The sequence below is a fragment of the Chiroxiphia lanceolata genome, chromosome 10 (genome assembly GCF_009829145.1).
Source record: "Chiroxiphia lanceolata isolate bChiLan1 chromosome 10, bChiLan1.pri, whole genome shotgun sequence".
In the NCBI taxonomy this organism is placed as follows: Eukaryota; Metazoa; Chordata; class Aves; order Passeriformes; family Pipridae; genus Chiroxiphia; species Chiroxiphia lanceolata.
Window position 1 is genome coordinate 1577684 of NC_045646.1, and position 15110 is coordinate 1592793.

The 15110-nt window shown below is 46.8% G+C and overlaps 1 protein-coding gene across 2 annotated transcripts; it reads left to right on the forward strand.

The window, feature by feature from the left end:
• The first annotated feature begins 1050 nt into the window (after positions 1-1050).
• On the forward strand, positions 1051-14456 carry MLF1 (myeloid leukemia factor 1). Of its 2 annotated transcripts, XM_032697813.1 has the most exons (8): positions 1051-1182; positions 6046-6217; positions 8739-8783; positions 9677-9763; positions 10057-10185; positions 11774-11933; positions 12199-12325; positions 12580-14456. In XM_032697813.1, exons 1-8 carry the CDS (start codon positions 1136-1138, stop codon positions 12683-12685), a joined length of 873 nt encoding a protein of 290 aa, XP_032553704.1. In that variant the 5' UTR covers positions 1051-1135; the 3' UTR covers positions 12686-14456. The 2 variants fall into 2 exon arrangements, with proteins under 2 accessions (XP_032553704.1, XP_032553705.1); XM_032697814.1 differs by lacking the exon at positions 8739-8783.
• The last annotated feature ends 654 nt before the right edge of the window (positions 14457-15110 follow it).

A 15110-nucleotide genomic window follows, 5' to 3' on the forward strand; every position in this document is an offset into this window, starting at 1 on the left:
CACATAAACATTTTTGTCCACAATCCTCCTATTTTATGAAGAATGAAGGTGAGATTCCCTTACCTCTGGTTCTTTCGGGCTGTTTTCCTTCAGAACTAGGTTTATATGTGCCCACAGTTCTTATCCACACCTCTAAATGATGCCAACCTCTGCTCTGACAGGACTCTCCATGTGTTTGGAATCAGAGAATATCACAGAATATTGTATTTAAAATCAAGTCATGGCAGGACTTGGATGATCTTAAGGGTCTTTTCCAGCCTTAATGATTCAATGATTAAGGTTGGAAAAGACTTCCCAGGTCCTTCTTTCACTGAAATTTCCCTTTGATAACCATGCCCCGGGTTTGCTGAGGGATTTTCCCTTTCCCTGTGAGCCCCTTTGTCCCTGCTGGGAGCCCAAGATTCCTTTTCCCTGTTGGACAGTGATCCCCACCCTTCCCCCTCCCAAAGCCGGTGCAGTTAAGGAACAGAGAGTGAACCAGCACAAAGCCTTGGAAACAGGATCTGCCTGGTCAGTGCAGTGTCAGGTAACCCCGGCACCAATATCCCCCTCCCTCCCTGCTCCGTGTGTCCTCAGCGCGGTGTTTCCCTGGAATAGCTGTTTATGGATATTCCAGGGCAGGCTCCTGATGCTTTCCAGTCGTGCTGAGGCCAACGCAGTGTTTCCAGGGCGCCGCAGCTTTATTTTCCTGCCAGAGGGGCCGCAGCTTTATTATTTTACTGCCATCTACTGGAAAAACCAGAATTATTTTTAAAATTGTTCAGGAACGGGCTGAGGCCGGGCCTGCGCCCCCCGGCTCTTCCCCAAGTCGGGCCGGGCTGGGCCGGGCCGCCCTCCGCGGCCTCACGGGGCAGAGCGGGGCTTCAGGAGGGACATCCCGAGGCGCAGCGCGGCCCCGATTCCCGCATTCCCCGTTCCCGCTTCCCCCAATTCCCGGATCCCGGGAACGCTCCCGGAGCGGCGGCCCCGCGGTTGCCACGGCAACGGCGGCGCGCGGGGGAGGCCCCGCCCCTGGAGGCGCGGTGGCCAATGGGAGCGCTCGCGGGAGGGGTCACGTGGTGGGCGGGGCGGCGCGCGGCGCGGTGAGGAGGGGCCGCGCGGGGCCGGGGGCGCGCAGAGCGCACGGACCGCCGCCATGTTCGGGGGGCTCGGCAGGTGCTTCGAGGAGGATCCTTTCTTCAGGTGAGGGGTGGGCGGGGACCGGCGCTCCGGGCGAGCCAGTTTGGGGCTGTAAAGGGGCGGTCGGGGTGCATGTGAGGTGACAAGGAGCTCCGGGGACCGTCAGGGGTGGTGGGTCGGAGGCAGACGTGGGGCTGCGAAGGACCGGTCCAGGGCTGTAGAGAGGCGGCTGGGATGGGACTAAGGTGGGGGACTGGTGGGGGACTAAGGGACTGCCTGTGTTACGAGGGGCCAGTCGGGGGCTGTAAAGGGGCGGCCGGCGGTGAAGCGGCTCCGGGCGCCGCGGGAGCGGGGTCGGTGCGGGTCAGAGGGGTCGGTGGTTGAAGGACGGTGTCTGTGCGGGTTCCAGGGCTCGGTGCCGGTTGAAGGACGGGGTTGGTGCGGTTTAACCGCCGCTGTGTTCGCACCCGGCACCGTCCGGGCCCCCCCGGAGCCGAGCAGGAGGTTAAAGGCTGTCAGCGATGTCCAACAGCAGAGCCGTGTCTCTGCCTCCCCTCCCGGCTGGGAAGGGCTGAACCCCCGTCTCGTGGTGGCACCGGCTGAGGGGGAATCGTCACCTCCCTTGGATGGAATCTCTTGATTGTGTTTTGTCCTTTTTTCCTAAACACAGAGGCTGAGTGTTGCAGCTTTTATTTATTTATTTATTTGTTTAGCTATCTCTGGGCTCTTGTCAGTGCCAGCACTACAGGCAGCACCCGGTGTTCTTCAGTTCAGACTTTGCAAACACGTGCATGAGAGCGCTGAGGACAAACTGTCTCCTTGTGCTGTTTCTCGAAGGGACGTTGGTGCTTTTTCTCAGCAGATTGGTTTTTTTTAGTTCTTTTTCCCTGTGAGGGTGGGGAGGCCCTGGCACAGGTTGCCCAGGGAAGCTGTGGTTGCCCCATCCCTGGAAGTGTCCAAGGCCAGGTTGGACGGGGCTTGGAGCAACCTGGGATAGTGGAAGGTGTCCCTGCCCATGGCAGGGGTGGGACTGGATGGGCTTTGAGTTCCCTTCCAACCCAAACTTGTGATTCTATTTCTACACCGTGAGCACAGTGGTGGGTCATGTCTGTGTATTCAAGTCTGAGATCAGTTGATTCCCTGTGGGAATCTTCTTTTGCCACTGGAATCTAAATCTTAGTAGAGAGTTGTGCAAGTCCTTCTGCCCTCAGCCCAAACTGCTGAGTTATCTGCTCTGGCCCCGTGTTGTGTCTTTGGTCAGAATCTAATCTTATAACAGCAGGTGAAAATGGCATCAGAGAACTCTGAGGAGCCTCAGTAATTGTTGTTAATCTTTAGAAAAACTATGAGGGATTTAATTGCAGCCAAGATCAGGGGTGAGGCCAGGGGGGTGGATGAGGAAGGGGAATCAGGCCCTGTGCTGTGGGTTTGTTGTCTGATCTCCTGGTTACGGGGTGTTGTGGCTGAGGCTGCTCAAAGGACAACCCACTGCTGAGCTCCAGCACATTCCGAGCAGGGGGGGAGTTCCCAAAGCTCTGCTGCAGGGATTAGTGCACTTGGTTTCCAGGAATATTCCTGCTGTTACAACAGCTCCTGAGTTCCCTGCAGGAAACTTCCCTGTGCGTGGAATTAAAGTAATAATGGAAATTAAGTCTCGTTTGAAATATCCGTGGCTTTCTTCTTATTTATTAATTTTATTTATTGTTATTGTAGACACTGACGTAGGAAAAGAAGATTGCAGGAGGCAGAGGAAGGGAGTGTGTGTGAAAGAGATGAGGTGGATACTGAGACTCATTTTCTTGGCTCTATCCTTGTAAATCTGTTTTGCATATCGTTAAGAAATGAGCTTATTACTGAGATAATCTTATCTCCAAATAGTGTAATAATGAGCTTGTGTTGCCTCATAAGGAGAGATTTGGATGCTGAACTGGAAATAGTGCCTGGGTTCAGTGTGAGCAGCTGTCCCAGGGAAGCACCAGTCACTCACCAAAGGTGTCCAGCTGGATCCAGCCCTGGAACCCTGGGCAGGTGCAGGACCTGTGTCTTCCCTGCCAAGAGCACTTGGCCTGTGCTTTTAATGCACCAAAGCACAGCTTTTGTGGTGTTGTGCCAGCTGTTATCTCCAGAGGGGATCTGCCACTGCAGCCTCTCAGTGTCCTGAGGGGGGAAAGGATATCTAATGTTCATGTCTAATATATTATCTAATAAAAACATATCTGAGAAATATATCCAGTAGCAAGAAATATATCTAGCAACAGGAAATATATCTAAGGCAAAATACACTTTTCAAGAAGAATAAAAGACACTGATTTTTCACACCCTCCAGTAAGAAGTAAAACTGTGCTTTTGCTATAACACCCTGAAAGGTTTTAGCTGGAAAATAGATCCTTAAACTTTGGAGCTGTCCCCTTTATTAACCCCTGCAAACACCTGACTGTCAGGTGAAGGTCAGGTTAATATGCAGTGGACAAAATTTTGTTACTGCAGAGTAGTGGAACAACAAATGTATAAATTGTTGGTCTCCATCCAGAATTTAACTTTAAAAATAATGTAGTTTGTAACACGTGAAGGACATAAAGTTGATGTGCAACATTCTTATGGAGCTCCCTTTCTACGTCATTTTTATGCTATAACAGCAATGTCTTTCTCATCAAAAGTATCTTTTTCCCCCTAAAAGAGATCAAAGTCAGATGTAATCAATATAAATCAGAGTATTCTACACCTCTTGCCATCCCATAAAAATCAGTGATTGGAGCAAGGATCTGAAAGTCTTGCATCCTGCACTGCAGAGACTTAGACTTGTCCAGTCCATCTCTATTTTTAAGGGTGACCTCCTCCTTTTGTAACTGTGGGTTGAGTTTCAGTCATCAGAGCCATCAGAGTTTAATTCCCTGGAATCCTTGTGTCCCAGATGGATTCTCTGTTCCCTTTCCTTTGGTTTTGCCCACTCCAGGTCATACCAAAGCTTGACAACACTGGATCTTTTTAGGGCTGGCTCCCTAAAATATCCCAAGGGAACTGGGAGATTTCAGTTCTGTTCCTGAGCTGTCTCTCCACACTCTGTGTCCTGCTTCCCTGTCCCTGGCAGTGAGGAGCTGGATTTCCAAGGTGTGTCATAAATCTTTAATTCAAACAAACAAACCACAACCCCCCAGGGTTCCAGGTGCAGGTGAGGTGTGTTACAGCGTGGTTTTGATGCTAAATTCCACCAGTTTTCCCTGTTTCCATTAAATCTCTGGAGTCTTGTCTTGCCCCTGTGTTGTGGGTAGTTTGTGAGTGTCCTGCTTTTGAACTGGAAGGGGCTGGGGAGAATCCTGCTGTGGATCAGTTCCTGCTGGAATACAGTTCCTATTTATTTGTGTTTGGTGACCAAACTATCTGAAGTTGCAGATCTGATGGAACTGTGCAGGTCCTGGGGAGGTGTTTGTGTTCTTCCCTCCTCTTGGCTCGTGCCTCCACTTTTTCCATCTGTTCTTCATCCTGAAGTGTGGGAACAGCTCCTTATCATGGCAGGGCTGGAGCCAAAGCTGGGAGTCAGGGCAGAGGCTGCTCCAGGACAGCACTAAAATGATTTAAACTCTAAAGATCTCCTCGCACTGGGTGATTTTAAGTCTGGGTGTAGCTTAAAGGAATATTTTTAGTTAAAAATCCTGTTTGCAAATTAATCCTGCGTCATGTTTTTATCACTTAGAGGGGAAAAAAAAAGTAATTAAATGCAGCTTTGGCAGAGGATCAAACTGGGCACGTGAGGTGGAAACTGGGGGCTCGAGATAAGGGCTGGGGAGCAGAAAGGCTGTCCAGGAGATAATGGGCATGGGAAGGAGTTGGAGGGACAGCCTGAAGCTTTTCCTCAGGAGATATCCCGGGAAAGGTTGTGGTGTCCAGGAGGGATGAGGGTGTGGGGAGTGCCAGGGATTGAGAGGAGGGAGGATGAGGTGCTGTTAAGTCTAAATAAACATACCTGGGAAGTGACTGTTCATGTTAATAGAGTGGCTCTCAGTGGAATGGCAAAGAGGGAAATTAGGTGGAGGGAGGAAATAATCCATGGTTTTGTATGGGAAGTATTAATTTGGAGTTTGGACCTCAGGCCACAGCTGCTCATCTGTTGTGCTCCTGAAAAAATCCTGGTTTGCTCCTCTTTTGGCCTCAACTGGAAATATTTAATTCTTGTCCAAATTAGAAAATGCAGAAAATTAAGAAAGTTGATCAGTGTTTTCCCTGCAAGTCAAACTTTGGGAATGCCAGTGGGGTTCTGAAGGTTTTTGGGAGAGGAGAAGGGGGGGAACCAACAGGAACACAAAAAGTCAGTGGGAATCTTTGTTCCTCAGCAGAGAAAAGGGATGTGGGAACAGGATTTGTGGAGAGGGAAGGCAAAGATGCAACAGTGGGTGACTAAAGGAGATGGAGCTGGCCTGAATTTACAGGATAATGTGGATTTTCAAGCATCTGGGACAAGGAGGAGGAAAAGCAGGATGGGAACTGGCAGCAGAATAAATTTGAGGGGTGAGGAGGGGGAATCCAGTGGGACATGAGGAGGTCAGTGAGTAGGACTGTGCCAGGCTTTGGAAGATGAAAGGGGGAAAATCAAAAATAAATTCTTTTAATGTCAGGTGTTGGAGGTGGAAACAGAGATAAATAAAACATAGGTGAGTTTATAGTTCCTGGCAGAGAATAAACATAGGCTGGAGTGGGAGATGGCTGGGAAGGATGGAGTATTTCTGGAAAAGACAAGGAAAAAGTAATACAGACATCGAGAGTGAGAAACAAGAGAGTTCATTAGGAACCACTTGGGTCCTATGAAAATAAAGGTTTTTGCATAAGGAACCACGTGGAACGATTGAAAACCGGGGTTTGAAAGCTTTCAGAGCCCTTGGCTGTGGCTCGGAATGAACCCCAGCGAGTCACCCTGCGGAATGTGTTTTGCAGGGATCCCTTTGCTGCCCACCATGAGCACATGAGGCAGGTGATGAGGAGCTTCTCGGAGCCCTTCGGGAGGGAGCCGTTCCCGAGCCTGCCCGAGGGCAGGGACAGAGGGGAGCGAGCGCTGGAGCGGAGAACACGCCCGGACTCCCGGCTGGCACCGCGCGGGACCCGCAGGGTACGTGTCCCACCGCCCGGGGAACGGGCATTTCCTGGGAAACACGGCCCTGGGAACCTTGGTGCCGCTGTTTCATGGGAATAACCCCTCTCTTGGTTCTTTCCCGGCCCAGGGCTCATCCCTGCCAAGCTGAGCTCAGCTCTGGGTGTTCCCTGCTCAGTCACACACGATATTCCGTGGACAAACCAAGCGTTTGGTTTAGTCAGGATTATGTAGGAAATGTTTCTGCTACATGAAGGCATTAAAAAATGTCCAAGGACAGAGACTTCCCTGAACACTTATTCCCTCTTTATGTTAACTTAAGAGGGTACCTGGATATGGCTCTTGCCATCCCTGGAAGTGTCCAAGGCCAGGTTGGAGCAACCTGGTCTAGGGGAAGGTGTCCCTGTCCATGACATGATCTCTTAAGGTCCCTTCCAACCCAAACCACTCCCTGGTATCTTTATGCCTTCCCTATGCACTTTAGTGCCCTGCCTGTGGTTATTTATATTTGTCACACCCCTGTGTTTCACCCCCTAAGTAGATATTTTAAACACAGTTTCATCTTTGCAGCAGTGAATAAAGGCTTCACACTCTCTATTTGGGCTGATTCTTAATGTTTGCTCTGGATACAAGCCTGTAACAATTAAAGATCAGGGAAATTGATACAAAATTTAGTATTTCTGGATGTTGCCAACTGAAACTGAGACCTTGGCAGTGACCTGTGTTTGAAATAAAGTATCTTTTCGACTCTGGGCTCTCAGGACAGTTCTCTGCTGCCCTGCTGGAGCTCAGCCTTATCCCAGTGCTGTATTTAGAGAGGAGATACACTGGGAGGTGGTTCCTTTCCCTCTACATGTTTGGCAGCTGCAAATCTCCTACTGAATGGACCCCACTGGAGTTTAAAAACCGTTGGAAGATAAAGGCACATGATGAGGGCTCGTGGCTCCGGGCCAGGTTTGAGTGGTTGGTCCAGCCCAGATAGTCTGAGCTCAGTAAAGCAGAGCTCAAACCCAGTGTGTCACCTGCACGTCCAGAGAGGAGCTGTGAGATTCCTTCCCCTCCTCACCCACTGCCAGTCCCTTCAAATATAGAAGCTGCTGGATCTAATTAGGGCAGAGCTTTGCTCTGCTGATCCTTAGGCTTTAGATCAGCAGGTGCCTAAACCTGGATTTTTTTCCTTTAGTAAAGGAAATGTCAAACTGCCTTTAAAGCTTAGGGGGCTGTGTCCCTGCTCCTGCAGGGAGGGGTCAATGTGAGCCCCAGAAAACCTTTCCTTTGGTTGCAGCAAGAAGTTAAAGGTCCGGGAGTGCTGTGAGAGTTTGAGAAGCACAAAGGAATTCCACACCTGCCAGAATCTTTCCAGGATCTTTTGATGTCCCTCATGTTTCACCAAAGACTTGGCAGATGTCACACGAGACTCAGCACTGATGAGTCTCATCATTTGCTCCACAAGTGATTTAAACACTCAAAATTAGATTTTTATGTAGGAAAAGGCTGAACCCTTACTGCCATGTAAAATACACTCGTTTCAAATTACCCACACCGATTACTAGTGTCGTAATTTTATGTTTAATTAAACTGTAGCGGGCCTAAAACTGCTTTAAAAGAAACTAAATTAGTTGTAAAACCTGCCATGTGTGTCACCAAAGCATTCAAATTTGAAACCAGCAGGTTTGCAGTGTCAGTTTTGAGGGAAGGAGGAGGAAAGGGGATGGAGCAGGAGGAATGGAGTGAATATCTCAAGAGACACTGTCATGTAGGTTTGTTGGGTTATTTGATTGTCCTGTGTATTAGACAACTACTTTACAGCTTTCAGTGTGTATTATAAACCAAAGTTTATAAACCTTTTATGGCTAACAGCTTATTTGAGAGGATCTCCTTTTGCACTTGATATATAGGAAAAAATAGATTATTTTTTGCAGTTCTGCCCAGTGTGTACTGCCAGAAATCTGAAGAGTTCATGAGGATATTCCAGGATTGGATAATTCCTTCCTTTTGTACTTACAGTTCCTGTGAAGGGTTTGGTCCTTCTGTGTGCCCAGCCTGTCTTTGGGCAGGCCTTTCTCTGAGCCTCCCATCTTAGTTTCCTGGAAACATCCCAGTGTTTCCCAGGATCTCCCTGCCCTGTCATACAGGGATGCTCACTGGCAGTGGGGCAGAGGTGTTGATTTGTTGATTTTAATCAGTTGGTTGCACAGCTGGAGTGGAGCATTTCAGGCCATGTCTGGAGCTCTGAGCTGTGTTTTAAATCACATCACAAAGGGGTTTGTGGTGTACAAATGTTTCTCAACCTCCAACTCTAAGTGCTTTTAGTACGTCCTTATCAATATTTATTAAATGTGGTGGCAGCTCTCACTGTCCAATATCATTAGTATAAATATTCCTACATACCCAGAGACTACTTGATATTATTAATTACCAAGTTCTCCTGAGTGACTGGTTTGATTTGACTGGAAGTGTTTAATGTCACCTGCTGTCTATAGAAGTTATTTCTGATAACAGGTAAAATAATTAAAGCTGTTGGTCCTTTTTTTTCCAGGCAACAAGCTACTCCCTCATGCCCTTTGCAGGCTTTGGGATAGGGGTTAGTATCCCAGGAGTAGCTGCTACTCCTGCTAGTGGGTGTATGCTGTGTGTGGAACCAAAGCATGGGCTCTGTGCTTGCAACGTGCCTTTGGGGGTGAATATTCAGAGACAGGGAATAATATCCTTCAGGAAAGACTGTTTTTCCCCTTGCTAAATAAAAATGCTGGGCTTTGATCCCTGGATAGGGATGGGATGATCCCTGGAGAGACTCCAAACTCTGAGTGCTCCCCATGGATGGACATTGGCAGCTTGAGCGTGTTTGTGGGGGTGATCCCAACAAAACCAGGAGCTCTGGTCACAGCTGAGGCAAACCAGCTCCTGGATGTGGGAATTCCACTGCAACTGGCCTTGGAGTGTTGTTCTGCTGTAATTTGGGGGGCTGGAATATCCTGTAAAATATCTATAATCTGCCTGTAATTCAGAGCCCTTAAGGATTCCAAATTCTTGTACTCAAGAAACGAGCCGAAGATTTTCTGTACCTGAATTTTACTTAGTTTGGGGCTTAAGCTGCAGACTCAGTTTTTAAACTTTGAAATGAATTTATTTCAGTTTAAAGCACGAAGGGTCACACAGTCCTTTTACAGCAGAACCTGATGAGGTTGGAAGGTACATGAAAACTTTTGTAAAATAAACTCATATTGTGGCCAGTTTGACATCTGAGTGTCCAATCTTCCACTTCCATCTTCCCAATATCTCCAACTTCACAACCAGGCTTCCATGCTACCTTCAGTTTTCCTTGGAAAAGATGCATTTTGGCTTGTCTGTGTGTGTGAATTGCAGTCTGAAAACCTTTCTGATGCTCTGAGTTGCATTAAAAATGCATGTAAAAAAACAGCTTCAGGACTGGAAGAGTCAGAAGAGTGTGTTTTAATTGTGATATCTTTTTATCAGGATGCAGATTTTGGGGATCCATTTTCTGCCATGGACAGGATGATGTCAAACATGAGGAACAGTATGCTGGAAATGCACAGGAAATTTGTAAGTTCTTCTAAAACTGCTTCTAAAATTAACTATTGAAGAATGACAGTTATTTGAAATATCACTCAGAAAAATGTTAGTGATCTCAAGGAGACAGTGAGAATTTATATTTTTTGCCCAGACTATATTGTGGTTATAATTTTTCTTTAGTCTTGGAAAATAAAATTGAGAGTGTTGCCCACCAGGCCTTATCGGGGGTGCCAGGAGGGTTAATTTAATCACAATAAAATAATGAGAAATACCTGTTACCCACCAGATTTCACTTTTGTTGATGAGTTTCTGTTGCTGTGTAGGATGACCTGTCCTTGAACCCCGATGGACACACGTTCAGCTCCTCCTCCATGATGACTTACTCCAAAGTGGGGGATGAACCTCCAAAGGTTTTCCAAGCCTCGGCCCAGACTCGCACGGCCCCGGGAGGGGTGAGTATTCCTGGCATCCAGCTAAAGCTGGGCTGCCCTTACCAGGATGGAGGTTGAGCCACACCAAACCATGCTTTGCTCAAAGTTCTTATCACTAGAGAAAGTTACTCTTGTCATTCCCAGAATCCCTGAGGCTGGAAAAGCCCTCCCAGCCCATGGATCCCCCCTGTGCCCCATCCCCACCTTGTCCCCCAGCCCAGAGCACTGAGTGCCACGGCCAGGCCTTCCTGGGACACCTCCAGGGATGGGGACTCCAAACCTCCCTGGGCAGCCCCTGCCAAGGTCTGACCACCCTTTCCAGGGAGAAATTCCTCCTGGTGTCCAACCTGAGCCTCCCCTGGCACAGCCTGAGGCCGTTCCCTCTCCTCCTGTCCCTTATCCCTGGGAGCAGAGCCCGACACCCCCCCCAGCAACACAACAAAAATGTAGAAAGTGAGGAAAATACATGTCTCTCAAACACTCCTTTGTATTAAAGGCTTCTTAAAGGACTCTTTTCCTCCTTGTAATTTATGTGCTTTAAGTAGAACCTAAATAAATTATATGTTTATCCAAAACTGGAAAACCACTGCCAGAACAGCTGATTCTCCAAGGCAGCCTCTGATGTCTTTCTCTTTGCTATAATTAATGCTTTTCCTGCCCATTTAGACTCCATCAGAGGCATCTATTTCTGCCAGCCCTGCCTTTGGATGCCCCCTTTGCCTCAGGCATTACATAACCCTGAGCTGGAGCTGCCCTTCCAGCCACTTCCCTGCAGCTGTTGTGTCTAATTCTTCCCAGACCTTGGAATCTGAGCCCTGAAAGCCTAGAACTGCTCCCTAAAGGGGCAGCCCTGGGGCTGTGCCAGCTCCTGCACACACTCACTCATCACAGTGGGTCTAATAATACCCACTGGACAGCAGGATAAGTGGTTGCCTGGGTTTCAGGCCAGTCAACACCACAACCTAATAATTAGTTGTTCCTCACACTGGGAATTTTGCCACTGGGTGTTGCTCGTTCTGTTGTCAAGGAGAATGTTGAAGACTTGGCTGTGTAGTAAATTTAGACTGGTTTTTTTTCCCCCCTTCCCCAATAATTAATGTCCAGTTAAGGTGGTGGTTAATCTTCCTGCCCGTTGGCAAAAAGAAAATAGACTTGATTTGTGTTTTGTTGGTGTATTTTCAGCCAACACAGTAAATGGGATAATTGGAAAAGCCTGTGAAACCTGACTTTTATAAAGGAAAGATGTAAAACATTTGGGGGAGGAAATAACTTCACAAGGATCTGGAGTGACAGGACACAGGGAATGGCTTCCAGAGGGCAGGGTTAGATGGGATATTGGGAAGGAATCCTTCCCTGGGAGGGAGGTGAGGCCCTGGCACAGGTTGGCCAGAGAAGCTGTGGCTGCCCCTGGATCCCTGGAAGTGTCCAAGGTCAGGTTGGAGCAACCTGGGACAGTGGAAGGTGTCCCTGCCCATGGCAGGGGGTGGAATGGGATGGGCTTTAAGGTCCCTTCAACCCAAACCACTCTGGGATTCTGTGAACTGGTTTAATTTCTGTTTTGGTTGGACAGATACTGATTTTTCCCCCTTTTTTTTTTTTTTTTGTACAGGTTAAGGAGACAAGAAAAGCACTTAAGGATTCTGAAAGTGGCCTGGAACAAATGGCCATTGGCCATCACATCCAGGATCGGGCTCATGTCATCAAAAAATCCAAGAACTGCAAGACTGGAGATGAGGAGATGAACCAAGAATTCATCAACCTGGATGAAAGTAGGTCTTTTTTAGGCAGTTCTCTAATGGGCTTTGCACTGTTTCACACACCAGTGTGGGAGTTCCAGCTTTAGGCATCTTGAAAGGGACTTTAAACAGACTGAAAGTCTGCACATCAAATCCTCTTTCCCCAAAAAATAGCTGCAGACCATGTGGAGAATCATGGACTACAAAATAAAAAATCACTACTCAAACTCACCAATACTCATTATGTTTATTTTCTTGTCTTTATTAAAAATAAAATGTAAATTTATCTGTGTTCCAGATGAGGCCGAGAGCTTTGATGAGGAGTGGCAGAAGGAGGTCATGAAGTTCAGGCCATCCAGAACTAGAAGCTCTTTAGAAGCTCCAAAATCCAGAAGTATCAATTACAAGGAGAATGGATCAAAAAGGTAAAAACCGTTTCCTACCTATATAAGGCAGGAATATATAATATATATAATAATATTAATATATATAATATAGATCTGTATAAGGTAGGAATGATTTCCTGAAAAAGGAAATTCCAGCAGCACAAGGAAAATCCAATTCTGGAGCAAATGTGTTCATGAACAGCCAATTCTTGTCATCCTGAGGAGGAACAGCAGGTTTTATCCCTCCTTTTCCCGTGGTGATTGTGATTGTTGTTGTTGTTGTTTTTTTCCAGAGAGAAGCTACTTGGAACTGGAGGTTCCAGGGTGCCCAAAGATTCCTTGGAGTCTCTCAGTGTGAAAGGAACACACGTCCCCCTCAACAAAAGCAGCAGGAAATAAGTGGCCCCATTCCCCCGGGATGGAGTTTCTCCCAGCAGATAATGGTGCTCATGTCCATACAAATACACAGGATATGTGACCAATCTCTGTTTGTGTTGTGCCTTTGCTCCTCCTGGATGTTCCTCAACCTTCAGCTCCTCAGTTAAACCCTCTCCTTTCAGTGAACTAAAAACCCAACAACTTTCTGCCTGAAAGCACTTTATGGATTATCACCAATTCTGTTAAAAAAAAGCACTGATTTGCAAAGTTTTTCTGCTACAACTGCACCAGTCTCAGACTTTATCAAGCCTGGCAGTGCAGCTACTTTTCCCCACTCTATAAGTTGCACAGAAAATAAATTCTCTTCAGTTTATGTGGCTGAAATGATTTTTAGGTGATACTTACTCAGAATTGGAATACATTAGAGCCACTATATATACATCTCTCTTTAAAATCACACTGGAAATTCTTACAGAACCCCCCCATTCACCTTGTTTTAACATGAAGAAAAGCGAAATACTAAAATGGCAATACTTTATCATTTTTAAGTTCATAAGCTGGGCTTGCACCTCATTTTCTGCTCCTGAAGTGTCCGTTTTGTACCTCTGATGCTCTGTGTGTTTAGTTTGGAGTAGCTGTCTGTAGTAGCTTTTAATCACCCCATGTGTCCTAAGAAACTCAGCTGGCACTTATTAGTTATTAATGGGAAAAATATGTGGGAGAAATGAGTTTAACTGGAATGATGTCACCATTTCTCCTGTTCTAAGGAGCCAGGAGAGCCCTGGAGACAGGAAACTGTCTCCCCTCAGCTGAGTTTGTGATGATCCCAAATCTCCATTTGATGTCCCTGGATGATGTTGTTTGAGTCTGATGTTCTAGAAAAGCCAGGAAAATCCCTGTATTCCAGGTGTCCATGTGCTGTTTTGTCACACAGAATTATCCACATGTTGTAGCATAAAGAATTTCTGTAAATTAAATAACGTTACATAAATTCAAGACTACATTAAGTGTAGCCTTAAAAAGCACTGTTTGTATGATAAAATAGCATTAGTAAGTTAAGAGTAATATTTGTTTGGCCAGAAAGCCTTTAAATCATATTTAATCTTCCTGCAGTTTCCCCAGATTATTTAAGTTTAATGAAATAATGTTTTTAATAATGTTGAAAAATAATCACCAGCACTTTTGTTGAGCTCTGACAAAGGGAAGGACAATTACTTGTTTCTTGCAGTGGTCTCTTCCTGTTCCTAGAGCAAATATTTGTGGCAATAAGTTCATGTGATCAATTATTAGTGGCATTAATTGGGGTTATTCAACCATTTAATGAGCAGTGAAGGCAAGGGGGGGTCAGGGGACGCTTTGACACCCCCTTAGAGCACAATCCAGGGGCTCCTTTTCCCTCCACTGAAGACAACATGGCTTTTGTAATTAATTTAATAGACAATATAAGGCCGTGGAGGCGTTTTCCAGGTATGTCACTCAAATTTCCCAGTAATTACCAGCAGCAAAGTTTTCCAAGTTGGAACTTGAGCAGGAATGTTGGAGAGACTCTGCTGTTCAATGGAAGATTCACCTGACAACTTGGATTTCTGTCTGAGATTAAAAAAACCACGATACAGACATGTCATAATAAAACAAGCACATCCTTTGGTTTGGGAATTACAGCGGGAAGGGGTGAATATTCCTTATGGATCACTTTGTTATGCCAAGACTGTTCCCAGTGTAATGCACGAGAAGCTGTTCTCTGTAGAACCATCTGAAACTGCAGTTCTTGAATAAAGTTATTTATTATTTATGGGGTTGCTTTGGTTTATTCTCCGCCACAGAGGGACTTGTGCATTATTTAGTTTGGGCTCTGAAATATTCCAGTGTGACACGACCAGGGAAAGCTGGGCTATGGAAGGAGTCCCTGCCATGGCAGGGGGTGGAATGGGATGGACCTGAAGGTCCTTCCACCCCAAACCACTCCGGGGTTCTATGGAAACCCCTCAGTTTCCAAAGGGAAATGTGATTTTTCCACAAAAAGTTTGAGAGAAGGAAACTGCTGGAAGTGGGACTCGAGTATGGAGAGGGCTGGGCCATTCCCAACTTCAGAGCTGCTCCTGGAGCCTTCCCCGGGATGAAAAACTTCCTGGTTTATCCAACAGCGGGGAATTTTTTTATATTGAGAACATATTTAAGGTTTCACAGCGTGTTCCAGACGGGTCCCTGTGCCGCACACACCGTCCTGCACATCACGGGATCGCCTTCCCCTTGTCCTTGCGCTTCTGATGCTCTTAGGACGGAGAGCCCTTGTTTCTAATCGCTAATTGTTCACAGTTGTTTCTAATTAGTAATTAGAAACAACTGCAGCTGTAGCTAATGACTAACAATCCCTAACTCCAGCTGCCCGCCCGTGGATGGTGCCCCCTCACTCCATCCCAGGCTCCGTCCCGCTCCCGTTCTACGG

Excerpts from the sequence above, each read along its gene's own strand:
- MLF1 (XM_032697813.1), top strand. The coding sequence starts at position 1,136 with ATGTTCGGGGGGCTCGGCAGGTGCTTCGAGGAGGATCCTTTCTTCAG. Across the intron at positions 1,183-6,045 it reads GAGGAGGATCCTTTCTTCAG|GGATCCCTTTGCTGCCCACC; the intron begins GTGAGGGGTGGG and ends TGTGTTTTGCAG. Across the intron at positions 10,186-11,773 it reads CTCGCACGGCCCCGGGAGGG|GTTAAGGAGACAAGAAAAGC; the intron begins GTGAGTATTCCT and ends TTTTTTGTACAG.